General features: G+C 44.5%; 1 protein-coding gene across 3 annotated transcripts in view; it reads left to right on the forward strand.

Annotated features, from left to right (window-relative positions):
- Positions 1 to 27,308, forward strand: part of sez6b (seizure related 6 homolog b) — a 956,088-nt gene that overhangs the window by 872,267 nt on the left and 56,513 nt on the right. For all 3 annotated transcript variants that reach the window (XM_063031160.1, XM_063031161.1, XM_063031162.1), the window contains exons 10-11: positions 565 to 761; positions 14,878 to 15,072. In XM_063031160.1, the coding sequence (XP_062887230.1) occupies positions 565 to 761; positions 14,878 to 15,072 (392 nt within the window). The remainder of the gene's footprint in view (positions 1 to 564; positions 762 to 14,877; positions 15,073 to 27,308) is intronic.

Here is a 27,308-nt window from a genome sequence, read left to right on the forward strand (position 1 = left end):
AGGCGAGCATATAGCAACATGCAAAAATTGGCTACCCATTCAACAGGTTTGCCTGTTAAAGCTTTTGGGATTGTTCAGTGACCATGAGTAAAGATGACATCATAGTTCAGGCACAATCTCCTTTTTGAGGGCTAAAATTAATCCTCCAGCTCTCTTTTATTGTTGCTGATTGGACAGCATATTATTATTACTCTTGAAGCATCAGTGATAATGAATTAGATAATCAATAAACCACAAGAAAGTCTGCAGATGTTGGAAATCCAAAGCAACACACACAAAATGCTGGCAGTCTGGCAGCATCCATGGAAATCAATAGGTAATTGATGTTTCAGGCCTAGTCCTGAAGAAGAGTCTCAGCCCAAAACATTGAATACCTATTAATTTCCACAGATGCTGCCTGACCTGCTGAGTTGCTCCAACATTTTGTGTGCATTGCTTTTGATAAATCAATATTTGTTTTTGTAGCCTTATGATTCAGCTGCCGGATCGCACTCTAATATATTATGACAAGGATAAAATTGTTAACTCGAAGTATGATTGATAACACTGTTCCTTCTTTCACAGGTTAAATATGGGAAAGAACGATGTTCTCACATTTTATGACGGGGATGACCTCACAGCAAGAATAATGGGTCAATACTCGGGGACCCACCATCCCTTCAAGCTCTACACAACCATGGCAGACGTTACCATCCAGTTCCAATCTGATCCAGCAAGCAATGTGTTTGGATATCAACAGGGATTTGTCATTCACTTTGAAGGTAGCCGTGTGATTTTTGTTTTGTCCAATCAAACTCAGTCACTTACGAACTTTGACCCAAAGCAAGCAGATCCCTTAGAATGAGAATCAGAAACAGGTTTATTATCACTGACAAATGTTATGAAATTTGCCATCAGCAAATGCAAAAAAATAAGAAATATATTTTTAAAACAGTGCTGAAAGACAGCAAAATAATGAGGTAGAGAATTTGGGTTTATGGATCATTCAGAAATCTGATGACGGAGGGGAAGAAGCTGTTAATACAAAGTTGAGTGTGCCTCTTCAGGCCTCTCTATCTCCTCACTGATGGTAGTAATGAGAAGAGGGCACACTCTTCAATAGTGAGGGTCCTTAGTGATGGATGCTGCCTTCTTGAGGATGTCCTTGATAGTGGGGAGGTTAGTGCCTGTGATTGGAGTGGCTAAGCCTATAACCCTCTGCAAGGGGATGATGGTGTTGAATCCCGAGCTGCAATCAGCAAACCGCAGCCTGACACAGGTATGGCCGTTGCCCAGGTGGTCCAAGGCCGACTGGGGACCTGATGAAATGGCATCTGCTGTAGACCCTGTTGTAACAGTAGGCAAATTGCAGTGGCCTAGGTCCAGGGCCTAGCTCAGGCAGCAGTTAATTCTAACCATGACCAATCTCTGGAAACACTTCATCACAGTAGATGTGAGTTCTATTGGGCGATCGTTGTTGAAGGCATCATTGATTTAACAGCAGCTAAGTTTTTTTGCTGCTTTATTGAAGATTTTTATTATATTTAAGTGTTAGAGAAAAATCACAAGTGTAGAATTCAGATGTGTAAACACCTGTAGCCAGAAATTAGATTACTGCAGTAAATACAGTATATTACTAGTCTTTCATTACACAGAGAGATCTTAATTCTTATCTCAGGATTACATAGCCACTAGATCTGTTACTGTACAAGTAATCCAGTGACATTGGAGGCAACTCTTCTAAACTCATAAACACAAGAGATTCTGCAGATTCCAGAGCAACACAAAATGCTGGAAAAACTCAGCAGTACAAGCAGAGCAATAAACAGTCAATGTTCCGGGCCGAGACTCTTCATCAGGACTGAACGAAGCCCTTGTGATTTCATGATGTGTGTCGAGGATTTTCCCTGTGATTGTTAACTTTTTGCCATGGCTCGTAGGTTGGATGATAAAAATAGACAACTCTGGATCTCCAGAGGCCGCCATTTCAACAATGGCACCTCAATAGACTATCATTGCTATTAGGCTGCCATTGTTAAAGTGGTCAACCTTTGAGATCCAAAGTTGTTCTTCTCTATCGTCAGATAGTTTATGTTGTTCACCTCTGTCATCTGATTCATGAGCTTCATTTCACTATAGCAAAATGTTAATAAGCAGTTATGGTTAGTAAGTTGTGGTCATGCTATTTTGACAGCAGAAGCATGGCAATACTTGCGGGCTGTCCCGGTATAATCCTCGGACTGTGTTGGACGTTGATGCATTATGAATCATTTCACCGTATCTTTCAATGTTTTGATGTACATGTGACAAGTGCAGCTCGTCTTTGTCTCCAAGGTATCTTCATTGACATCACCGACTAGCTTTCTCACTCTCACGAGCTTCGCAGAAAAGTGATTTCTCTGGGGAAAACTCATTAAAACATGAAACACTGGAGAAACCTTATGTGAAACATTTACAAGAATTCATGTACCTTTTCCAAGGATTTAGCATCTTGGCTGCTGGACATTTTTCTCAGCTGCTGCGTCCTTTGCAATTCTAACATCATTATGTACCGCCGTTCCTCCAGTTTCGCCCTTATTTGCTTTATTAAGAATCGTTCCTCATTGGTAAAAAGTTTTTGCAACCTTTAAAGGTCAATCCTGTAATTTGTTACTGTGTCAGTAATTGCCTTTGTTGTTTCATTAGGTGTAGCCAATTTAAGAATTGTTCTAGCAAACAGATTTGACACATAATTATAAAAATCACAGCTGAGGATGCCAATCAAAATAATTAAAATTGCAGAAACCGTGGTCTAAAGAGGACCTGCTTTAGTAATCTGAATGATTGATGGTACTGTTTAGTGACTGAAAGAATAGCTTTGATTGCGTCGCACAAAGTGCGTTTGGCTGAGGATTTCCAAGTAGAATTAATCAAAATTCACAGGTTTACAGAGGCACAGAGAATTGCTTCGACGTTGATTTCGATGTGTAATGAACGGTGAGGGACTTCAAAACCGGATCAGTATTCTCCAGCCTGCAACAAGCTGGACCATCTTTGCTTTCTCTTAGATTAATTCTTTCAGCACCAACAATTATTTTTTACATTCATCAAAAGAATCTGGAAGTTTAACAATGATTTTTCACAATGTATTCCTGTTCCGGGCAATCTCTGAATACTATTTGGCATTAGATGAGATTACTGCCTGTCCGGTAGCTAACATAAAATGTTGCTTTATTTAAGGATGGTTTAACAACATCATGCACTGTGAATGTTGTTGAAATGGGGTCATTTCAGGGAACTCTCCAGATTTGACTTGAAGTCTACAGTAAGTGGAGAAAATTAATGGCGCTCTAGCAACTTCAGGAGAAATTGTAAGTATCTGCAGGTAGAGGAACCACTGCTCATGCAAATCCCCATCCCTCTGCCACCAACACCACCCTCCCCTTCCTCCAGAGCAGCACAACTTGATGGAGGCCACTCAGTCCATTTGTTTCATGCTGACTCCCATTAGTCCCATTCCCGCTGTCCCAACTCTCTTATACCCTTGCAACTTACTCCCTCACATACAGGCTCATCACCCCCATTTTGATGCTTTTTTTGATGTGCTCTCCTGCCTTTGCACCCATGCCAAGTTCAAGGAGATAAGAGTCCCCAGGTGCAACCGTGAAGGCCCACTGTCAATTTAAGCACCACATTACAGATCTCATCCACTGCTGATCTTGTAATGGAACTGTGGCCATTGAAAGCTAACATGTCTGGGGCACACAAGGCCTCAGAAAATGTTGTTTCTTGGACTTTCACAGTGTATTTCATAAGTAGACCGCACAGACATTGAGTCGTGCAGCTTAGAAACACTCCCTGTGGCCCAACTTGGCCATGCTGACCAAGACATCTATCTGAGTTAGTCCTACTTCTCTGCATTTGTCCCATATCACTCCAGGCCTTTTCTATATACAGTGTATATACACCTGCCAGAATGTGTTTATACTTTATGCTTTATACTTTATTGTCACCGAACAATTGATACTAGAGCGTACAATCATCACAGCGATATTTGATTCTGCTCTTCGTGCTCCCCGGAGTACAAATCGATAGTAAATATTAAAAATTTAAATTATAAATCATAAATAGAAAATAGAAAAGGGAAAGTAAGGTAGTGCAAAAAAAAACAAGAGGCGGGTCCGGATATTTGGAGGGTATGGCCCAGATCCGGGTCAGAATCCGTTCAGCAGTCTTATCACAGTTGAAAAGAAGCTGTTCCCAAATCTGGCTGTACCAGTCTTCAAGCTCCTGAGCCTTCTCCCAGAGGGAAGAGGGATGAAAAGTGTGTTGGCTGGGTGGGTCGTGTCCTTGATTATCCTGGCAGCACTGCTCCGACAGCGTGCGGTGTAAAGTGATCCAAGGATGGAAGACTGGTTTGTGTGATGTGCTGGGGTGTGTTCACGATCTTCTGCAACTTCTTCCGGTCTTGGACAGGACAACTTCCATACCAGGTTGTGATGCACCCTAGAAGAATGCTTTCTACGGTGCATCTATAAAAATTAGTGAGGGTTTTAGGGGACAGCTTCCTCAGGAAGTAAAGGTGCTGGTGGGCCTTCTTGGCAGTGGACTCTGCTTGGTTGGACCAAGTCGGGTCATTTGTGATATTGACCCCGAGGAACTTAAAGCTTTAACCCTTGTAATGTACTCTTTTCTTCGGCTTCCTCTGGCAGAGGTACCAACCACATTCTGTGTGAAGAAGTTGCCCCTCAGATCCCTTTTAAATCTTTCCCATCTCATCTTAAATCTATGCTTTCATGTTTTAAACTCTTCTATTACAAGAAAAAAAACTCCAGCATTGATGCTACCTACACCCCTCACGATTTTATACACCTCAAACTCCCATGTTCCTGGGAAAAATTCCCAGTATCCATGAGCTGCAATCAAGTGTTTCAACAGTGAATCAGCATCACATCCTGAGGAAGGCAGATTGAGCAGAGTGCAGATTTCTATATTCATGATTATCTGTGAAAAACGTGGCATTCATCAGGACTGTCAACCTTTTCTTTCTATGAGCCAAGTCTCTTCCATTGGCAGCCAATCTTATCTTGAGCCCATGCCCAACTCACTGGCACAGAAGCAGGTTGGTACCAGGCAGGCTTTCTATTCAGTGCAAGACTGACAGCTCTGCTGAGGTCAGCGGTGCGTGGGCTGCTGCCAGGATTGATGGATGTGAAGGCACACTGCCAGAAGAAGAAAGGGATTTGCATTTATATAATGCCTGTCTCCTGCCTCGGAAAAATCCCCAAGTGCTTCATTGTCATCGAGTATTTTTGATCTGCTCTGGCCGCTACTGTGAAGGCAAGCCGAGCATCCAATTTGTGGGCAGACTGCACAGAGAAATGAGAAGAGACGGGCGTGCATTTATATAGTACCTGCTATTTCCCTTTCAAGTGTCTCAGGCACTTTAAAACACACACACACACACACACACACACACACACACACACAAATTGCTGGAGGAACCTAGCAGGTCGCTGGTTCGAGGTAGGATGCCAGCCATTTTCAAAGGGTACTTTAGAGGCAGCCAAAGATAACAGGTTCGATGACAGTAATGGGTTTCTTTTCCGAAAGAGCAGCAGTGAACCATAATCGTTTTATATCAACCCAGCAGTTTCACCCTTACCCATGCTATGTTATAATAAGCAAAAAAAACTAAATATCAACTATTTCCCTCTACAGATGCTGCCTGACCTGCTGTGTTCTCCCAGCAGCTTTTGTTTGTCTCAGCTTCTAGCATCTGTGTTCTTTTGTGTCTCCTATATCTCACAATAATAGCAAAGGATGTGAACTTTGAAGTTCGATCGGGTTTCACAGACAGTACTATGAGCAATAAGGCTCCTGCTGCAGCCGATTGAAACTACCTGGGCTCAGCTGCTGGGTCTCCAACCAGCCTTGAGTCACAGAGGTGAGGAAGGTGAGAAGGAAGAAATCAGCAGCAGGTCACACCAGGTAGTCAGGAGGTACCCACAAATCTGCAGCTGCCCCCCTGAAAGCCTTTCAACAGTTCGTGCTGCCAGTGGCATTTTCACTGCTTCCAGCTGTCTGACAAACAGGGACAGCTTAAAAAGAACTAAACAGTTAAAATACTTGTAAACATTTATTTAAGCCCCTTTTAATTAATAAAAATATAGTCATAGTCATAGAGAAAAGTGGCATGATAGAAGCCCTTTGGCCCAGCAAGGCCATGCTGACTATTACTGGTCTCAATTTCCTATATTTGGCTCCTATCCCTCTATGTATCTATCCATATGCTTCTTAAATGATACTGTTGTACGTGCTTCAACCTTTTCTTCTGGCAGTTTGTTCCATAAGCTCAACACGCACTGTGTAAAAAAATTCCCCTCTCACCCAGAATCAATGCCCCCTCGTCCTGGACTCCCCTACCCTGGGCAAGAGACGATTACCATCCTCTTTTCCTATGTCCCTCATCCTCCTACATTCCAAGTTAAAGATCTGGCCTAGTCAACCTATGACTCAGGCCCTCTCGTCCAGGCAACATCCTTAGAAATTTGTTCTGCACTCTTTTCTGTAACAGGGTGACCAAAACTGTGCACAGTTCTCCAGTGTGGCCTCACCAACATCTTATACAATGGCAACATGACGTTCCATCTCAATATCCTGACTGATGAAGGCCAGTACACCACAAGCCTTTTGCACCTCCCTGTTTACCTGTGATACACTTTTAACAAAGAATAACGTACTCCCTGGTCCGTCTCTTCTGTTACACCCTGTAGTACCCTTCCATCCATAATGTAAGTCTTAGGCTGGTTTGACTTTCCAAAATGCATCATCTCACACTTAACTTATTTAATTGGTTCGGCACAACGTTGTGGCCAAAAGGCTTGTTCTTGTGCTGTACGGTTCTATGTTCGATCTGAAATCCATTTGCCACTCCTCGGATCACTTCCCTAACTGATGATCCTGCCCCTCGGAATTGCCTCCAGTACCTTCCCCACAACTGATGTCGGGCTAACTAGCGTGTAGTTCCATGATCTTTTTAAAGGACTGTAAGGACAAGGGAGGGAATTATAACAAAATATACGAAATTTAAACAACAACCCGACTCTGTAATCTACAATAATCTTTGTCACAATCAACAGAACCTTCTAATTTTATGTTATTCACTAGCTGACTGAAAGAGCTACAGTGGGAACTATTTTTTAAATATAAAATAAAGAAAATTAAACAACAACCTTACTGTATCCAGTCCCTTGCCAGCAACTGAATGGTGTCCTGGAGTGAAGGGAGAATTGAAGTTCAAGTTCAGTTTATTGTCATTCAACTGTATACATGTATACTGCCAAACGAAACGACATTTCTCTGGACCAGGGTGCACGACACAGTAGATATGAATGGCACAGTAGTGTAGTGGTTAACACAACACTTTGCAGTGCCGGTGACTTGGGTTCCTTTCCCACCTCGGCCTTTAAGGAGCTCGTATGGCCTCCCTGGAACCGCGTGGTCCAAAGACGCACCGGTTGGTAGGTTGATTGGTCATTGTAAATTGTCCTTTGATTAGGAAAGGGTTAAGTTGGGAGCTGCTGCGCGGCGTGGCTCGAAGGGCCAGAAGGGCATATTCTGCACCGTATCGCAATCAATAAATAAATCAGTAAATCAATCAATAAATAACTCATACATAACACATAAAGTAATATTACCACAAAATGGAGTAACAAATAATAAGGTGCATTTACAACACAAGTTAAAAAGTGAACAGCATAATACTACTGGTGCTTCCTATGTGATGAGACCTGGGTGGTTTAAGGGAGTTCAGCAGCCTCACAGCCTGGGGGGAAGAAGCTGTTTCCCATCCTAACAATTCTTGTCCTAATGCCTCAGTACCTCCTACCTGGTGGTAGGTTGTCAGATGGGTGGGAGGGGTCACTGACAATGCTAAGGGCCCTGTGGTTGCAGCACCCCTGATAAATATCTCTGATGGATGGAAGCGATATCCTCTCAGCAGCCCTCTCGATCCTTTGTAGGGACTTGCAGTTCCCGTACCAGATCATGATGCAGCTGGACAGAACACTCACAGTGGTTCTCATGTGAAATTGGGTTAGAGTTCGCGGGGGAAGGGAAAACCTCAGTCACTTCAATCTCCTCAGAACGTGGAGATGTCGCTGTGCTTTCTTGACCAAAGAGGGGATGTTGAGGGACCTGGTAAGATCGTCTGTCATGTGCACTCCTGGAAGCTTGGTGCTCCTAACTCTCTCCATGGAGGAGCCGTGTGCGTGAAGTGAGTCATGGTCAACTTGCACCTTCCTAAGGTCCACAGTCATCTCTTCGATCTTGTCTACATTGAGACTCAAGTTGTTGTGCTCACACCATTCTCCTGGGCACTCTACCTCCTCTCTGCATGCTGCCTCATCATTATCGTTGATGAGGCCAACCACTTTTGTGTCATTAGTGAACTTGATGATCCGGTTTGAACTAAACCTAGCAGCGTAGCCAGGCGTCAGCAGCAGGCTGAGCTCAGGGTAGCGGCAATGCTGAGTGTGATGCAGTAGAGATGTTTCTGCCAACACCGACTGACTGGGTCCTCTCTGTCAAAACGTCCAGGACCCAGTTACAGAGAGATGTGTTGAAACCCAACAAGGACAGTTTAACCACCAGCTCCTGAGGTATGGTCGTGCTGACTGCTGAGCAGAAGTCAATAAATATTATTGTGGTGTATGAAGCACCATCTCCCAGGTTGGGCAGGATGGAGTGGAGTGCAGAGGCTATGGCATCATCAGTGGATGGATTTGAGTGACAAGTGAACTGGCAAGGGTCCAATATAGCAGGTAGATGGGATTTCATGCAATCCATAACCTGCCCTTCAAAGCATTTCATTATTCTTGAGGTCAGTGCCCCTGGGAACCAGGATGATGGTGGCTGCCTGAGTGCCTGAGAGGACAGTGGACTGTCCCAGGGTGATATTGAAGATCAGTTACCTGGGCTGCACGGTCCCTCAGCACCCTGACCAGGTATGTTCCCAGGCCCCACAGCTTTACGTGGGTTGACCCTGGCTGGAGTCTTCCTCACGTCAAGTGTGTCCAGACAGAGTGCCTGCTCCTCACGGGGAAGCAGCGGGGGCGGAGGGGGGCGGGTTTCCTTCCCCATTGGCACATCATTCCGTACATCAGACCGAGCGTAAAAGATATCCAGCCTTTCAGGAAGAGAAGCGTCACTGTTGTTGATGCCCAGGATGGACTCATAGTCCTTTATGGTTTGAATGCCTTGCCACATGTGCCTCGTGCCTCCGGTGTCACAAAAATGACTGCATGTTCTCTGTGAATAATCCCGTTCTGCCTCCCTAATAGTGTGTGGAAGTGCAGCTCTTACTGACCCGAGAGCTGTCTTGTCCCCTGTTTCACCAGCTTGAGCAGAGAGATATTAAAAATAGCAATCCTAATAAATACAAGCTTGATCCAATTTCGGAGTCAGAGTCCAACAAATTACATTGCGACCAATCCATTATTACAGATAGAACGATCTATAATAAACAGGTCAGATATTAATGCAGGATAAACAAGGAAGGACAACTTACTTAATAGAGATAGTCATTCCAAACACACACAACTTACAGAAATCAATAAGTGAAAAACACCAGAAATATGCTGAATTAAAAGAGGAAATTGAAAGACTATGGAATGTGAATAGGGTATACATTGTCCCAATAATAATATCTACAACTGGTATCATCCCAAACACAATAACATTAAACAATTAGGCCTACACAGCAATATTTTTGGAAATCTCCGGAAAGCCACAATACTAAACACGGCTAGAATTGTTTGATTATTCCTAGCAAGTGAGAAGTGAGTGTGCTTGGCTATGCCCGTACCTCAGGTTTCACCAGCTTCAGCTGAGAAAATATAAAAATGCAACAACAATAGTAATAATAAATGGTTAGTAAATAATATTGATTTGTAGAGTCCTTGAAAGTGAGTCCGTAGGTTATGGCGAACACGAGGAAAACTGCAGATGCTGGAATTTCAAGCAACACACATAAAAGTTGCTGGTGAGCACAGTCGGCCAGGCAGCATCTCTAGGAAGAGGTATAGTCGATGTTTCGGGCCGAGACCCTTCGTCAGGACTAACTGAAAGAAGAGATAGTAAGGGATTTGAAAGTGGGAGGGGGAGGGGGAGATCCGAAATGATAGGAGAAGACAGGAGGGGGAGGGATGGAGCCAAGAGCTGGACAGTTGATTGGCAAAAGGGATATGAGAGGATCATGGGACAGGAGGCCCAGGGAGAAAGAAAGGGGGAGGGGGGAAGCCCAGAGGATGGGCAAGGAGTATAGTGAGAGGGACAGAGGAAGAAAAAGGAGAGAGAAAAAATAATAATTAATTAATAGTGGATGGGGTACGAGGGGGAAGTGGGGCATTAACGGAAGTTAGAGAAGTCAATGTTCATGCCATCAGGTTGGAGGCTAACCAGACAGAATATAAGGTGTTGTTTCTCCGACCTGAGTGTGGCTTCATCTTGACAATAGAGGAGGCCGTGAATAGACATATCAGAATGGGAATGGGACGTGCAATTAAAATGTGTGGCTACTGGGAGATAGGTTGTTTAATAGTTTTGTGTTGAAGGGACGAAGTTACCCACTCTAATTCAGGAACCTGATGGTTGAAAGGTAATAACTGTTCTGGAACTTGGTGGTGTGAGTCCTGAGGCTCCTGTAGCTCCTTCCCAATGGCAGCAGAGAGAAGAGAGCATGGCCTGGGTGATGGCACATACAGCAGTTTCATACATTTCACTGGGAATCCAAACATGATGGTTTTCTTTTACACAAATAAAAGCATTTCATGCAGGAAATGCTGCAGATATTTTGTGGCTTTTTTTACATAGTGTCTGACTTTGGACCCTGACTGAGTGTGACTCTGTTACATTAGCAAAATAAATACAGTTTAGGATCCAAAAGGGCATTTGTTTCTCCTGGGTTTGGAGCTCATTCCAATGAACAATGTCAAGGGCAGCTGTGTCCACTGTGCCAAATTCAAGGCTAAATCTCCTGTACGACACTGCCCTTTAATGTTGGTTCTTGGGAAATATTGCTTGCTCAAAGTAATTTGCCTGCAATAGTAAAATAATAGTCATCAGCGTACATTACTGAACAATATGATACAGGAAAAGTCAACTACATGAATTGCACATTCATCTTTTACAAATACAGTACTATTCATTCTGCTTGCCCTACATATCAACGGATTAATTATTGCAATGTTAATTGAGCCAGATTGAATTGTAACCATTAGAGCGTCTTAAACAGCTAATTGAGCATAATTAGTCTGCAAGTTAAAATATCTCACAGCTTGTACAACGTGCGCATAAATTGCAGGATACATTTAGGAGGCAATTATACACGAGAGGTACTTGAACAATAACAAATTGATGAAGTAGGATATGCATTGAATATCCCGGAAGTTGCAGTCTAAAATCTCCCATCCATCAATGTTCCTATGTCGGTACAGACGTCTCGGTATGCGTGCCATAAGCATTGGGAAATGTGGTTATTCAAATAAAGATGAGGTTAGATGCACCAATCAGAGGTAGATCTTCCTACATAACCCTTGTAAAAGTCAGGCCATAAGTTGCGGCTACAGCAAGGATGTGTCCCCCGACATTTGTCAAAGCCATGTGATTGGTGTTCAGAATTTTGTTCAGACACGCAAATTTTGGGGCCTTAATGGTGTGGCCAAAACTTAGGTCTGACTGGCTTCAAGGATCTCTTCTGTAATGATATTGTCAGTGGCATTGAAGTGCTGCAGAGTTGAGGAATAATTTTCTGAGCAACACGGTTGTGTAGTGGTTAGCATAACGCTATGACAGTGCCAGCAACCAATTTGCTGCTGTCTTTAAGAAGTTTGTACGTCCTCCATGTTGTCACGGGGAGAATGTTTCCTCCAGTTAATGGGTTACATAGAACATAGAACATAGAATAGTACAGCACATTACAGGCCCTTCAGCCCACAATGTTGTGCCGACCCTCAAACTTTGCCTCCCATATAAACCCCCCCCCACCTTAAATTCCTCCATATACCTGCCTAGTAGTCTCTTAAACTTCACTAGTGTATCTGCCTCCACCACTGACTCAGGCAGTGCATTCCACGCACCAACCACTCTCTGAGTAAAAAACCTTCCTCTAATATCCCCCTTGAACTTCCCACCCCTTACCTTAAAGCCATGTCCTCTTGTATTGAGCAATGGTGCCCTGGGAAGAGGCACTGGCTATCCACTCTATCTATTCCTCTTATTATCTTGTACACCTCTATCATGTCCCCTCTCATCCTCCTCCTCTCCAGAGAGTAAAGCCCGAGCTCCCTTAATCTCTGATCATAATCCATACTCTCTAAACCAGGCAGCATCCTGGTAAATCTCTCTACCCTTTCCAATGCTTCCACATCCTTCCTATAGTGAGGCGACCAAAACTGGACACAGTGCTCCAAGTGTGGCCTAACCAGAGTTTTATAGAGCTGCATCATTACATCGCGACTCTTAAACTCTATCCCTCGACTTATGAAAGCTAACACCCCATAAGCTTTCTTAACTACCCTATCCACCTGCGAGGCAACTTTCAGGGATCTGTGGACATGTACCCCCAGATCCCTCTGTTCCTCCACACTACCAAGTATCCTGCCATTTACTTTGTACTCTGCCTTGGAGTTTGTCCTTCCAAAGTGTACCACCTCATACTTCTCCGGGTTGAACTCCATCTGCCACTTCTCAGCCCACTTCTGCATCCTATCAATGTCTCTCTGCAATAATGGGTTAGCTGGTCACATGGGTGTAATTGGACAACTCATTGGGCAGGAAGAGCCTGTTGCCATGCTATATGTCTAAATAAATGAAAAAAAATAAAGGTGTTACCTGCAGCCTTGTGTAAAAAGGTTTGCACATGAAGGGGTGAAGCCATGACCGACCAATGAGTTTCAGGTGACACAGTAGCGTAACAATCAGCATAATGCTATTTTAGCGCCATTTACCCAGATTCAATTTTGCCGCTGTCTAAGAAGTTTGTATATTCTGCTGATGACTGTGTGGATCTCCTCCGGGTGCTCCAGTTTCCCCCCACATTACAAAGGTATCCAGGTTAGTCGGTTAATTAGTCACTGTGATTTGGAGGCACAGGCTCACTGGGCCGGTAGGGTCTGTTAAATAAAAAATAAATAAATAAATAAATATTTTTCTTTTTTGTTTTAAAATCCACATGAACTCTGAGACTCCTTGATTTTTAAATGCCCTGTATTAAAATGTTAATTATGGAGTGGTTTGTTAGTGAAGCTGGCACCTTTCAGATAAATCAAAGCATTCTCTAATCTCGTAGTTCCCTGTGAAATATCCCATGGCCCTGCTGTAAAATTGAAGATTAGTTTTAGCATTAAAAAGCCCACTCAGCCCATCTGGTCTGTTTCAACCCCCCCGCCCCCCATCAGTCCCACTCCCCTGTTCTTTTTCTGTAACATTGAAAATTATTTTCCTTTAAGTTCTCCATCATGAAAGTCCTGACTGAAAAATGACTATATTGAAAAATGGAAAGGGATTTGCTCCAGTAATATTTTTCCTTCCACCAATGATGTTCTCATTGCTGGCTTTGGGCACTTGATGTGTACAAATTCAGTGGCTTTGTGTTTCCTGTTACAACTCTAACTGGTACATTCCGAGAATGAGAAAGTTGCTCTGTAAATCTAGGTTGATATATCAGATGTCCTGTGCCTCAGGTCACATGGTTAGGTTTCATGTGTGGCACACCAACAATTATGTGCCAGTATTACCTCTGGTATAAAGTTGCAAAGGTGAGGAGGGAACTCCTACTATACCTTTCACTACTATGAGCCAAAGCTGCACCACACTGCTATTGTAACCCAATCAACAGATCGAACCACAACAACAAGACATCGTTAGGGTGGGCAATTAAAAATATCATCAGTGGATCACAAATTGGCACACACCATTTAAAAAATGACTCTGTTTCAACTCCAATCAAGAGTAAAATCATCAAATGTTAAATTTCTCTTTTGCATATTAAGTTAAATTCAAATCCCTCATGAAATAGTATTATATGCCATCTTTGTTAAAATAGAATCCAGACAAAAACAAGAGGTGCAAATTTGATTTCCCTCAGTTGCTACCTCTTGTCTATTATACTTTGGCATTTAAAGTTAACCTTACAGAGCAAAATCTTATTCCATACACCCTTAATTGCTGATGGAATCATACGTCATTTTCAATACTGTTTGCCTTGTATTCTCTGTCCCTTATTCTCATCTGTATTCGTGAATGTACCTTAAAGATTAGCTGTATTTGTCACACATACATCGAAACATTGAAACAATGTGTGGTTTGTGTCAGATGGAAGTCAGCAATAGTTGTGAAAGGGGCAGCCCTCGAGTCTGGTGCTGACATCGTTTGTCCACGACTTACTAAACCTAGTCTGTATGTCTTTGGAATGTGGGGAGAAACCAAGGCACCCAGAGGAAACGCGCACTATCAGCAGGTGAAAGTGCAAAGTCCTTACAGACGGCAGGAATTGAACCCCAATTCATTGGTGATCACTGGCACTGGAACAGCATTATGTTAACCGCTACGCCACTGCCATTCACCTAATAATCCATTGGTAAAGGAGATCAGTAATTAATTGGGTCATTCATTTGGGTCTCAAATGTCTTATCAGTGTGGATTCAATGTCCCACCAGCAATGAGTTGTCACATATAATTCATGTGGAGAGACATCAAAAAGGAAAGGCAGGTTGGCCTCTATTCACTTGTTCCTTGTGTGACCCAATATCTCTGCTATCTCAAAAACAAGGAAAGTGTGATTCGAAAAGAGTTCCTTTTATACTTTCTACAGGTGGCTGTTGTCTTTCTGACCACAGTGTCTCTCTTCTTCCGCAGAGGTTCCCAGAAACGATACCTGCCCAGAAGTGCCAGAAATTCTTAACGGCTGGAAAACGACTTCCCATCCTGAATTAATCCACGGGACCGTGGTGACGTACCAGTGCTACCCAGGGTATGAACTCATCGGGACAGACATCCTCATGTGCCAGTGGGATTTGTCGTGGAGCGGGGATCCTCCGAGATGTGAGAAGAGTAAGTCAATTCTTCGATTTGTTCATTTTCCCGTCCTACACCAATGTGATTATTTTATTCATCTCCTGATATTTATACGGGGCAAAGGGTTGTTTCAGAACAATTCAATCTTCATTCCATATACAGTATGGGCTATGAATCTGCTGCCTACTCAACCACAAGGTCGCTGACTATGAGTAGCAATGCTGAGAATTCTCTTTCAACAACTGGAAGATGTGTGCATTTAGACTGCGGTGCTGTATTCTCAGCAGTTACCACCCACATCAAGAAAATCCCTTTCCTTTTGTAAAACCTTAACCAGAATAACATGAGTTCCTGTGTTCAGATTATAAGAACAAGTGAAACGGGGACCTTAGTTGTAGTTTTAATCAATACTTCGCAGTAACACAGGGCATGAAGCTCTCCCTCTTCATCTCTCTAACATATTCACACCCACATACACATATCTACATAAACACATGAATGGGCTTGCATATGGGAGCACATGGACACACAGCAAGATGCACACAAACATCCAGTCATATTTAAATACACATGCACAAACACCAATACCACTGTAAATGCAATTGTGGTAGATTCTGGTGGGGTGGGGGGGTTGCTGATGGGATCACGGGGAGAATAAAAAATGGGATTAGCCTAGGATTATTATAAATAGGTGGTTGATGGTCAACACAAACTTTGTTGGCCTGAAGGCATCGTTTCAGTGCTGTACCTTTGCATGACTGTCTCCCTCGCTCTCTCTCTTCCTCTCTCTCTCTCTCTCTCTCTCTCTCTCACACACACATAAATCAGTGGGTCCAAGTAAAATATTAAATAGGAACAAAATAGTTCTATACCCCTGCTGTGAATCATGCAGGAGGTGGTTCATCTGTTGAATATTCTGATCTTGGATTATGCTTTCACCCAAACAATATCTCAACTTTCATATCCCAGAGACCTCTCCTTTCAATAGGATTCAGCACTTTGGAGAGTCTTGTCCTCTGATCCAAACTTTTTTATTCCCTTATTGTTAGACGAAGCGTGATCAGATTTCCTTCTTTTGTTCCATTGAATGTTCAATGACGTTCCAGCTGTCGAGAAATTGGATCCACTTTCATCTATTTTAATGTATGTAAATCTTGGTCGCATAATGCTGTCACAGCACCAGCAGTCCGCGGTCAATTCTGCCGCGGTCTGTAAGGAGTTTACACATTCTCGCCGTGACCGAGTGAATTTCCTCTGGGTGCTCTGGTTTCCTCCACATTTCAAAGACATATTGGTTAGTAGGTTAATTAGTAACATGGGTGTAATTGAGCAGAGTGGGCTCTTTGGGCTGGAAGGGTCTGTTACCATTTTGTATCTCTAAAAAAGAGGTAAAAATAAAAATAAAAATGTTAATATAATTTCAACCACTGCTGGTTGAAGCCCCACTCATTGGGAAATTGGGCTAGGACTTCCAGGGCACAAAAGGCTACTGGAAGGATACAATCTATGTGCTGGAATGTCATAGACATAGACGGCCATGAGCTATGTGTTGGAAATGGGTTTGGTATTATAGGTACTTGATAATCGATATGGATGTAAGGGACTGCTTCTCTCCCATATGATTTTGACTCTGTGTCTTCTGATCACAAGATTTCATCATCAACATGGGTGATGCTAATACACTCAAAGGTTACTGAAAGAAATAACTTTGCAAAACTGTGCAGCCTATGACCTGTAGTTTTCCACTCTTGTTCAACAAGGAGCAAATTGCCTGACAAAATCAACATATATTTTTTTTTTAACCAGGGCAATGAAGTTTAGCTCTCCTGCATGGGAATGGTGTCCAATCCTCTTCAGCAGCTGTGTGTCTCTGGGTCTGCAACGGAGATCTTTGCTCATTTCATCACCCGGGCCCAAACACCTTAAAGTTATGCCATTGGTATTAGCCTTTTCCAACCTGGGAAAATGTCTCTGGCTGTCCACATGATCCCTGGCTCCTATCATATTGTAAACCTTTATCAAGTCACCTCTCATGCTCTTTCATTCCAACACAAAAAAAGCCCTAGTTTGCTGAACCGTTCCTCATAATCCATGTAGCATCCTGTTAATCCTCCTGCGCACCCTCTCCAAAGCATCCACATCCTCCCTATAAAGTAACAAATAAAACCCAGTCCAATTCTTTGGGAAAGAGAAATGACTGAGTGGAGTTCATCATATAGCTGAGAGTTTAGGCATGTGGGCATCAGTAAATGGAGTAGAGGAAACCATGGAGATTGAGGTATAGGGCAGCTGAGATCATGAAGCAATTGAAATAGGAAAGAAAATAGAGGAGCTTTAAGTTGTGGCTGAGCAGATTGTGGATAGAGTGTGAATGGTCTCCTTTTCATTGAGCTGAAGTATACAGAAGCTGGGGGCTTGAGGAACAAGTAGGAACAGCCGAGTCTGGTGGTTACATAAGAACATAAGAAATAGAAGCAGGAGTCGGCCATCTGGCCGTTCGAGCTTGCTCCACCATTCAATAAGATCATGGCTGATCTGACCATGGACTCATGTCCACCTATCTGCCTTTTCCCCATAACCCTTAATTCCCCTACTATGCAAAAATCTATCCAACCTTGTCTTAAATATATTTACTGAGGAAGCCTCCACTGCTTCACTGGGAAGAGGCACAACATGGAGACAACTAAATAGTTCTACAGTCGCTCAGCTAGATGGAGTGGAGGGACACAGCAGTGGGTAACCCTCCACTTTACTGAGCATATTTGCATGGAGCGCTACTACAGAAAAGCAGCACCCATCATCAACGACCCCTATCATCCAGGCCATGCTCTCTTCTCAGTACCGCCAATGGCCAAGAGGTACAGGAGCCTTAGGTCCCATACCTAAGGTCCTTAGGTCCAAGGTCCCTTGGTTCAGGAACAGTTACTACCCTACAACCATGAACCAGCAAGGCTAACTTCACTCACTTCAATACTTAACTGACTCCATAACCCATAGACTCACTCTCAAGGACTCTGCAACTCATATTTTCAGTATTATTATTACTTTTTTCATTATTTAACACAATTTGCCTTCTTTTACACGTTGGTTATTTCTCAGTCTTTGTTACATTTAGTTTTTCATTAGTTTTATTGTATTTCTTTATTTTCCTGTAAATGCCTGCAAGAAAATGAATCTCTTTCTTTAACAATCTTTTTATTAATTTTTAAAAAGTATATATATACAAACAAAAGGAGGATTATCTCAGATATCTATATCGATAGCAATACACATAAAAGGTAAAATAAACATTATCAAGATCATACATAGTATTAATCTAATAGTATATAACAAAAAATAAAATTCTCCTCTTATTTCATAAAAAGAAAAAAAGACAAAGAGTCTTTTATAATTTTATATACAAAAAATACCCACTCTTCTCTATAAACAAAAGCAAAAAATAATTTTAAAAATAATTTTAAAAAAAGGGGACTGGGCAGCCCATATTGAGAGTAAATCAAAAAAAAAGAAAAACTTCCTGGTCGAATCCAAAGTTTCAAAAAAGTAACTGGAAGAGCAATAGATCAAACCATATGAAAATATTGAATAAAAGGTCGCCAGGTTTCGTCAAATTTAAAGGATGTATCAAATGTCCGACTTCTTATTTTCTCCAAACTTAGACAGGACATAACGGAGGAAAGCCAATAAAAAACAGTAGGTGGATTAGAGTCCTTCAATTTAAGCAAAATGGCTCTCCTAGCCAATAAAGTTGTAAAAGCTATCATCTGTTGGGCAGAAACAGGAATATATCCTGCTTCCGGTGGAATGATCCCAAAAATTGCTGTAAATAAATTTGGTTGTAGGTCCAAATTCAAAACTTTTGATAAAGTTTTAAAGACATCTTTCCAAAAATTATCTATCTTGATCCAAGACCAAAACATATGAGTTAAAGTAGCCACCTCAGTATTACATCTGTCACAAATAGGATTGATATTGGGAAAAATACGGGCTAATTTATCCTTTGACATATGCGCCCGATGTACTACCAAAGTAAATAGTAGTCATAGTCATAGTCATAGTTTATTGATCCCGGGGGAAATTGGTTTTCGTTACAGTTGCACCATAAATAATAAATAGTAATAGAAATAGTAATAGTAATACTACTATTAGTAAATAGTAATAGTAATAGTCATGGAAATAATTAGTAATAGAAAAATAGTAATAAATAGTTAAATAGTAATATGTAAATTATGCCAGTAAATTATGAAATAAGTCCAGGGTGTCTGACCCTGCAAGGGAGGAGTTGTAAAGTTTGATGGCCACAGGCAGGAATGACTTCCCATGACGCTCTGTGCTGCATCTCGGAGGAATGAGTCTCTGGCTGAATGTACTCCTGTGCCCACCCAGTACATTATGTAGTGGATGGGAGACATTGACCAAGATGGCATGCAACTTAGACAGCATCCTCTTTTCAGACACCAGGAATGAATCTCGAGGTAGTATATGGTGACATATACATACTTCGATAATAAATTTACCTTGAGTAAATATACATAGTTCAGGAGGAAATGGGACACAGAGAAAACCCACACAGTCAGAATTAGAATGAGCAAACATCACACTGAGGTCAGGATCAAACCTGGATGGGTAGTTATCAAGTCTTTGGCCACATTTGTTTGCAAAGACTTGCTCAGTGTTTTTAATGCCTGATGATTGTGTGGTCAAGCTGCCCACACCAGAGGGCACCGTTCGCATTGTGTTACTTGTAATAGGCACGATTGAGACCGAGAGAAAGACACAAGAGTTTCCAGTAATAAGTGAGATGTCACTTAAGCCTTTTACGACATGACACTTATCAGTGATGTTACACATCTCCGGAAACTAATCAAATGCGAGGCACATGTAAAAGTGCTTTATTTCAACCCCGAGCCACATGACAATGACCTCAAGTCCCACTCCAGAAACTAGAGCACAAAGAATTCTGCCAGTGTTTCTGTGCTCTCCTGTAATTATGCTAAACTGCCAGAGGGACTAAGTTATTTTGATTTTATTTTATTTCGAGATACAACACGGCAACAGGTCCTTCTGGTCCAATGAGCCCACACTACCCATTTGCACCCATGTGACAAATCAGCCTACTAACCCGTACGTCTTTGGAATGTGCGACAAAACCCATGTGGCCATGGGGAGAATGTTCAAACTCCTTCCGGACACTGATGTAAAAGAACCAGGGCCACAGGCACTGTAACAGCATTACGTTAACTGCTATGCTACTGCGCTGCTCAGTAGCACAGCAGAAGCCTCAGATGCAGAGTAGAAGCAATCTTCCCTCAGTAGATGTAAGAGGCCCTGTGGCAATATATTCCAGTGGAGTCTGGTGGACCTGTCCTTGGGGTAGTGGTTATTATTTATTCCTCAACCAGCATCACAATAATTGGGGAACCTCTGGGCCTTGTTAAAAAGCTGCTTGAGGGGTATTTTGTTTTAGATGCAACATTGCAATAGTTACTATGATTTAAAGGTACCTCATTGGCAGTTAAGTATCTCAGGGTAGGTGGAGGTCATGAAAGGTGATCTAGAGTCACAATGGTTCTCTCAAGTGATGCTATGTCTTAGTTTGGAGAAAATTAGAAGTCAAACCTTTGAACCTTTATTTGATTTTGAGAAAAGATGGGGCTCATTTGCTCGTTATTATCATTTGAGCTAATTGATAGATTTTCTCCACAATCTAATTGTAAATCTTTTGGTACATTTTTCTTTCTTGCAGGCGGTTTGATGTTTATTTTTAGAAGCTTTTTGTATGACGCATGGCTCCGGGGTTGTACACCTAATGGGGTTTCTTTTCCCACTTTTTCTGCCTAGTAGGGTTTATTTTTATTGTCACAAAATTTTTCAATCTGTAAGATAACGTTTTTTCCCTTGAGACTTTGTAAGTGTTGCTACTTCGATGTACTCGTGTTATTTTTTTTGAATAATATAATAACAAAAAGATTTGAAAAGAAAGAAAGGTGAACTAGAAAGGTTTCACAAAATGGCTGCAAGTGAATGTTGTGACGGAATAGGAGCTGGACTTTGCCTCCTTGATGCTTGTGCTTGTGCAGCACTGGGTGAAATTCATAGTCACTGCTGTACAAAGGGCTTGGCAGGTGACTGGTTAAACTGAGAGCAACATTTCATTATTCGATGTTGCTGCCCTTCACCATTGGATAAGAGATCTCCAACTCAGTTTGGGCACTGAGGGTGGGAAAGTGATTGAGCCTCAGCCATCTACCCGACCCTCCCCTCATGCCTTCAATAGAGGCACAGGAGTAAAGACTACTGGTTGAGGTGGAATTGGTGGGTGTGTGGTTCACCTCCAAGCCCCAAAGTGTGAATGAGGTTCCCGTTCTCAATGCTGATTTCAAGAGCAGCGGGTAGTGTTGCTGCCGCAGAGCTCCAGCACCTCGGGTTTGATCCTGACCACCCCCCCACACCCCTCCGGAGCCCTCTGTGTGGAGTTTGTTCTTTCTGGCTGTAATCATGTAGGTTTTTTTCCCTCGTGTGTGCGGGTTCCTCCCATGTCTAAAGACTTCCAGGTTATCAGGTTGATCAGCTGCTGTAAATAATCCCATGTGTAGGTTGTGAAGAGAATCGCTGAGGAGCACATGAGACAGACTAGGTTCTAGAGCTGGGACTCCATGGAACACTGTCATTAGGCAAGTGGTCTGTGGACCCAGAACCCCTGGTCTAGACAAATAAGTGGGGGGATGGGATAGGCGTGATCACTCTGAGATTGGTCAATAATCTCTTTCTATGTTGTAAGAAAATAGAGAGACATTCTGAGGAAAATTCAGAGTCATGGAGTCACAGAACACTACAGCATAGAAAGAGGACCTTCAACCCATCTAGTCCATGCCAAACCATTTAAACTGCCTCCTCTGATCAACCTGCCCCTGGACCATAGCCCTCCATACCCCTGCCATCCATGTACCTATCCAAACTTCTCGTAAATGTTGAAATCGAGCTTGCATGCACTACTTGTGCTGGCAACTCATTCCATACTCTCATGACCCTCTGAGTGAAGAAGTTTCTCCTCATGCTCCTCTTAAACTTTTCACCTTTCCCCTTTAACCCACAACCTCCAGTTGTAGTCCCACCCAAACTCAGTAGCAAAAACCTTCCTGCATTTACCCTATCTATATCCCTCACAATTTTAGTTCATGTAATGGATGGGATTTTGTAGGTAATATGACTACAAGCCAAGACTTCTGTGCAATTGAGCCAAATACAAAGTCCTTAACCTATTCACTGGGAGTCTGTGGAGCTGCAGATTTCCAAGTACTGTATGTATTCTCTGATCCTGTGTGAGTCAAGGCTGCCTCTGAATCTTCAAACACTTTGATTTAAGGGGGTTTTGAAGGAATGTGGTAACAAGAAGTAATCCACCTCGATGCATTTCAAATCATGATTGTGGACTTCAACCAAGCTTATATGGAAAAATTTCTGCTGAATTACCATTAGCATATAACCTGTATCACCAGGGGTCCCAGCACACTAGACCACTGCTATTTGATAAGGAATGCATGCTACTGTTCCATGACCAGACTGCGTTTCTGAAGCGCCTTCAATAACTCCAAAAGACTGAGGTTGGGTAAAATACTGAAAGGCTTTTATTCGCTGTACAATACGACCTCCATGGTGAGTGTCTGCCCCCGGACTGAGGGAGAGGGGCAAGGCAAAACACCTCTATACAGGACTCTGTGGGAGGAGCCACAGGGGCAGTCAGCAGAGGGGCGTGTCCGGACAGTTAACCCAGTTACAACATACATATGGTTTACCACATTCACCCCTCCTTTTTTTTTAAAAGAGTCCAGCGGGGTGAAGTGACTGACAATATTTACAACAAGTATATTTACAGGTCAAGTCTATCAGACGGTCAAGTCCGTCGCTGTGATCTACGTAGCATCGGAGACGGCGGTTGTGCTGGCTCCAGCCTGACTTCAGGTGCCAGCACGTTAGACGTTGTTAATCCCTCGTGCGTGTGCGTCACGCCCGGTATGGGAGTGTCGTGGGGTGTCTGTGTAGGGTTTGGAGTGCACGGGGTCTCGTGGGTACATACATCAGTGGGTATGGGGTCAATAGTCACCACGGAGAGTTCAGGGTAGGGGCCCGGTGCTCCTGCGGGCGCCAGGTCGCGGATGGAGACCGTATCCTCCCGCCCATGAGGTAAAACCACATAGGCATACTGGGGGTTCGCATGAAGTAAGTGAACCCTCTCGACCATCGGGGAGTATTTATTGCTCCTCGCATGTTTCTGGAGCAGCACTGGCCCCGGGGACGTCAGCCTAGTTGGTAGGGTGGTTCCAGTGGTCGACTTCCTGGGAAAAGAAAAGAGCCACTCATGAGGGGTGGCATTGGTGGACGTGCATAACAGGGAGCGGATGGAGTGGAGTGTCTCGGGAAGGACCTCCTGCCAGCGGGAGACCGGCAGTCCCTTTGACCTGAGGGCTAAGAGTGTGGCTTTCCACACCGTGCCATTCTCTTCTCTACCTGTCCATTCCCCCGGGGATTATAGCTCGTGGTCCTACTAGTTGCAATTCCCCTACCCAGCAGGTATTGGCGCAGCTCGTCACTCATAAACGAGGACCCTCTGTCACTGTGGATATAGCATGGGTATCCGAACAGAGTGAAGAGCTTGCGCAGGGCTTTTATAACTGACATGGTAGTGGTGTCGGGGCAGGGGATGGCGAAGGGGAACCGCGAGTACTCGTCGTTAAAGTGAAGAAAGTACACATTGCAGTCAGTGGAGGGAAGGGGGCCCTTAAAGTCAACACTCAGTCGCTCAAAAGGGTGTGTGGCCTTGATGAGTGGTGCCTTTTTGGGTCGGTAGAAGTGCGGTTTGCACTCTGCGCAGACTTGGCAGTCCCTGGTCATCATCCTGATCTCCTCAAGGGAGTAAGGCAGGTTCTGGGCTTTCACGAAGTGGAAAAGCCAGGTGACCCCCAGGTGGCAAAGATCTACGTGTAGGGCGTATAGCCGGTCGATCTGTGCGCTGGCGCACATTCCCCGGGATAGGGCATCGGAGGACTCATTGAGCTTCCCAGGCCTGTACATGATGTCATAGTTGTAGGTGGAGAGTTCGATTCTCCACCTCAGAATTTTATCATTTTTGATTTTGCTCCGCTGCTGATTATTAAACATGAATGCAACTGAGCACTGGTCAATTAGCAGGGTGAACCTTTTGCTGGCAAGATAGTGCCTCCAGTGCCTGATACCACTATGGCCTCGGCCTCTTTCTCTACCGCAGAGTGCCAAATTTCAGGGCCTTGAAGGTGCGGGAGAAGAACGCCACTGGTCTTCCCGCCTGGTTGAGGGTAGCAGCCAGCGCAAAGTCGGAGACGTCATTCTCCACTTGGAAGGGAATGGCCTCATCCACCGCATGCATTGCTGCTTTGGCAATGTCCCCTTTTATGCAGCTGAAGGCCGCGCGGGCCTCAGCTGAGAGGGGAAATGTGGTGGACTTGACCAGGGGGCGGGCCTTGTCTGCGTAGTTAGAGACCCATTGGGCGTAATATGAAAAGAAGCCCAGGTACCTTTAGAGGGCTCTGAGGGAATTGGGAAGAGGGAATTCCAACAGGGGGCACATACGGTCGGGGTCAGGGCCAATGACTTCATTCTCCACGACACACCCAAGGATAGCAAGTCGGGTGGTCCTGAATACACACTTGTCCTTGTTATAGGTGAGATTGAAGGCTTTGGCCGCTTGGAGAAATTTTTGGAGGTTGCCGTGATCCTGCCGGTCATGACCACAGATGGTGATGTTATCCAGATATGGGAACGTGGCCTTCAGTTGGCACTGGTCCACCATCCGGTCCATTGCCCTCTGGAAGACAGATACACCATTCGTGACACCAAAGGGGACGCGCAGGAATTGATAAAGCCTGTCGTCCGCCTCGAAGGCAGTGTAAGGGCAGTCCTCCCGGCGGATGGGGAGCTGATGGTAAGCGGATTTTAGGTCTATGGTCGAGTACACCTTGTACTGTGCTATCTGATTGACCATATCCGCGATGCGGGGTAGAGGGTACACGTCGAGCTGCATGAACCTATTGATGGTCTGGCTATAGTCCACGACCATCCTATTCTTCTCCCCGTTCTGAACAACCACCACCTGCGCCCTCCAAGGACTTGTGTTTGCCTCAATGACCCCCTCCCTGAGCAGCCGCTGCACCTCCGACTTAATGAAAGCTCTGTCCTCCGCGCTGTACCTCCTGCTTTTAGTTGCCACAGGTTTACAGTCGGGGGTCAGGTTGGCGAACAGCGGTGGGGGAGGGATCCTGAGGGTGGAGAAGCCGCAAGTGGTGTCGGTAGTGTGGCAGTTGGCATGGTGTTGGGTGGGATGCGCGGGTCGGTGTGTGTGTGTGTGTGTGTGTGTGTGGTCAGTAGCGGGGTATGTGACGTATCTCTACAAAACTGGGGATTTACGACAGTAATTGGCAGGAGGGGCCCATCATATCCCATTGTCACACTTTTCAGGTGGCTCTGGAGCCCCAATAGCACGGGGGCACACAGTTGAGGCAAGACCAGTAGCGTAAAGTCTCGATATTCTGTGCCCTGCACCACTAGTGTCGCTACACAACCCCCCCGGATGTCTGTTGTATGCGACTGGGAAGCCATGGTGACTCTCTGACTTACCGGCCGTATCATGAGTTCACAATGCTGCACCGTGGCCGGGTGGATAAAACTCTCCGTGCTGCCTGTATCAAACAGGCAGCTTGTCCTGCGCTCCTCCACCAGGATGTCCATCATTGACCTCGTGAGCTGGTGGGGAGCGCTTTGGTCGAGGGTCACGGAGGCCAGGGTTGTGTCGCTGTCTTGGTCCGGCACAGTGGGGTGCCCCGTGAGCACCCGTTGGTTGTAGGCGGTGGGAGGTGGCGCCGACCAAGATGGCTGCCCCCATGTCTGGCACGTGGTGGCGGCGTGCAGGGAAGATGGCAGCAGGCAAGATGGCGACCCCCATGTTTCGCACCCAGCACTGCTCGATCCCGCTCGCGGTTTGGACTTACAGACCTTAGCGAAGTGGCCCTTCTTTCCGCAGCTGGAGTAGGTAGCTTGTTGGGCCACGCAGCGTTTCCGGGGGTGCTTCTCCAGTCCGCAGAAGTAGCACTTCTCAGACTCGCAACTGGCAGCAGCCGAGGTCGATTCGCCGGCGGGTTGCGGGGTCTGCGGCGCCCACAAGGCCATCAGGGGATCACGTGCCTGGAGAGCCTCGGAGTTATGTAGAGCGGCCTCCAGCATGTCGGCCAGTTCGATCGCCGAATTTAAGGTAAGCTCGGCTTTTTCCAACAGCCGCTGGTGCACATACACTGACCTGGTCCCCGTGACGAAGGCGTCTCTCACTAGGAGTTCTGCATGCTGTGCCGCCGTCAGCTCCTGGCAATTGCAGGCTCGCACGAGCATCCGTAGGGCCTGGACAAACTCAGCACTTGATTCCCCAGGCCGTTGTTGCCGTGTCGCTAAGTGGTGCCAAGCATAGAGGCTGTTTATCGGCCGCAGGTATTGTCTTTTGAGTGCGTTCATTGCGCCATCATAGTTCGGCTGGTCTCTGATCAGCGAATAGACCCGTGGACTGACCCTGGAGAGTAGAACTCTGCGCTTCGCTACGGGGTCGGTCGCTTTAATCTCCTGTAGATACGCTTCGAAGCAGGCCAGCCAGAGTTCGAAAGCGTTTCCAGCTTCAGGCATTTGCGGATTGAGGTCTAATTTGTTGGGTCTCAGTGCATGTTCCATGTTTTAAAATGTACAGTGAATAAAATTAAAGCACCTTCAATAACTCCAAAAGACTGAGGTTGGGTAAAATACTGAAAGGCTTTTATTCGCTGTACAATACGACCTCCATGATGAGTGTCTGCCCCCGGACTGAGACGGAGGGGCAAGACGAAACACCTTTATACAGGGATCTGTGGGAGGAGCCACAGGGGCAGTCAGCAGAGGGGCATGTCCAGACAGTTAACCCAGTTACAACATATATATGGTTTACTACAGTTTCAGGAAATGTGATCATGTGGCTGTCCTTCTCCTGTCTGCATACAGGTAGAGGCTAAAGAGCAAAGCTCCAGAGATAAGGACAACAAAGAGGTGGTTGTGGGAGTAACTACAGCATTGCTTCGAGTTGGTGGAGTGGGGCTGTGTCATGGACTCATCTGTGGCTCTGAATAAATACACTACAGTTGTCATGAACTTTATAAGAATGACCGTAGATGAGTGTCTCCCCACAAAATCATTCCGAGACTTGCCCAAACAGAAGCCCTGGATGA

The sequence above is a fragment of the Mobula hypostoma genome, chromosome 23, assembly GCF_963921235.1.
Source record: "Mobula hypostoma chromosome 23, sMobHyp1.1, whole genome shotgun sequence".
Classification (NCBI taxonomy): Eukaryota; Metazoa; Chordata; class Chondrichthyes; order Myliobatiformes; family Myliobatidae; genus Mobula; species Mobula hypostoma.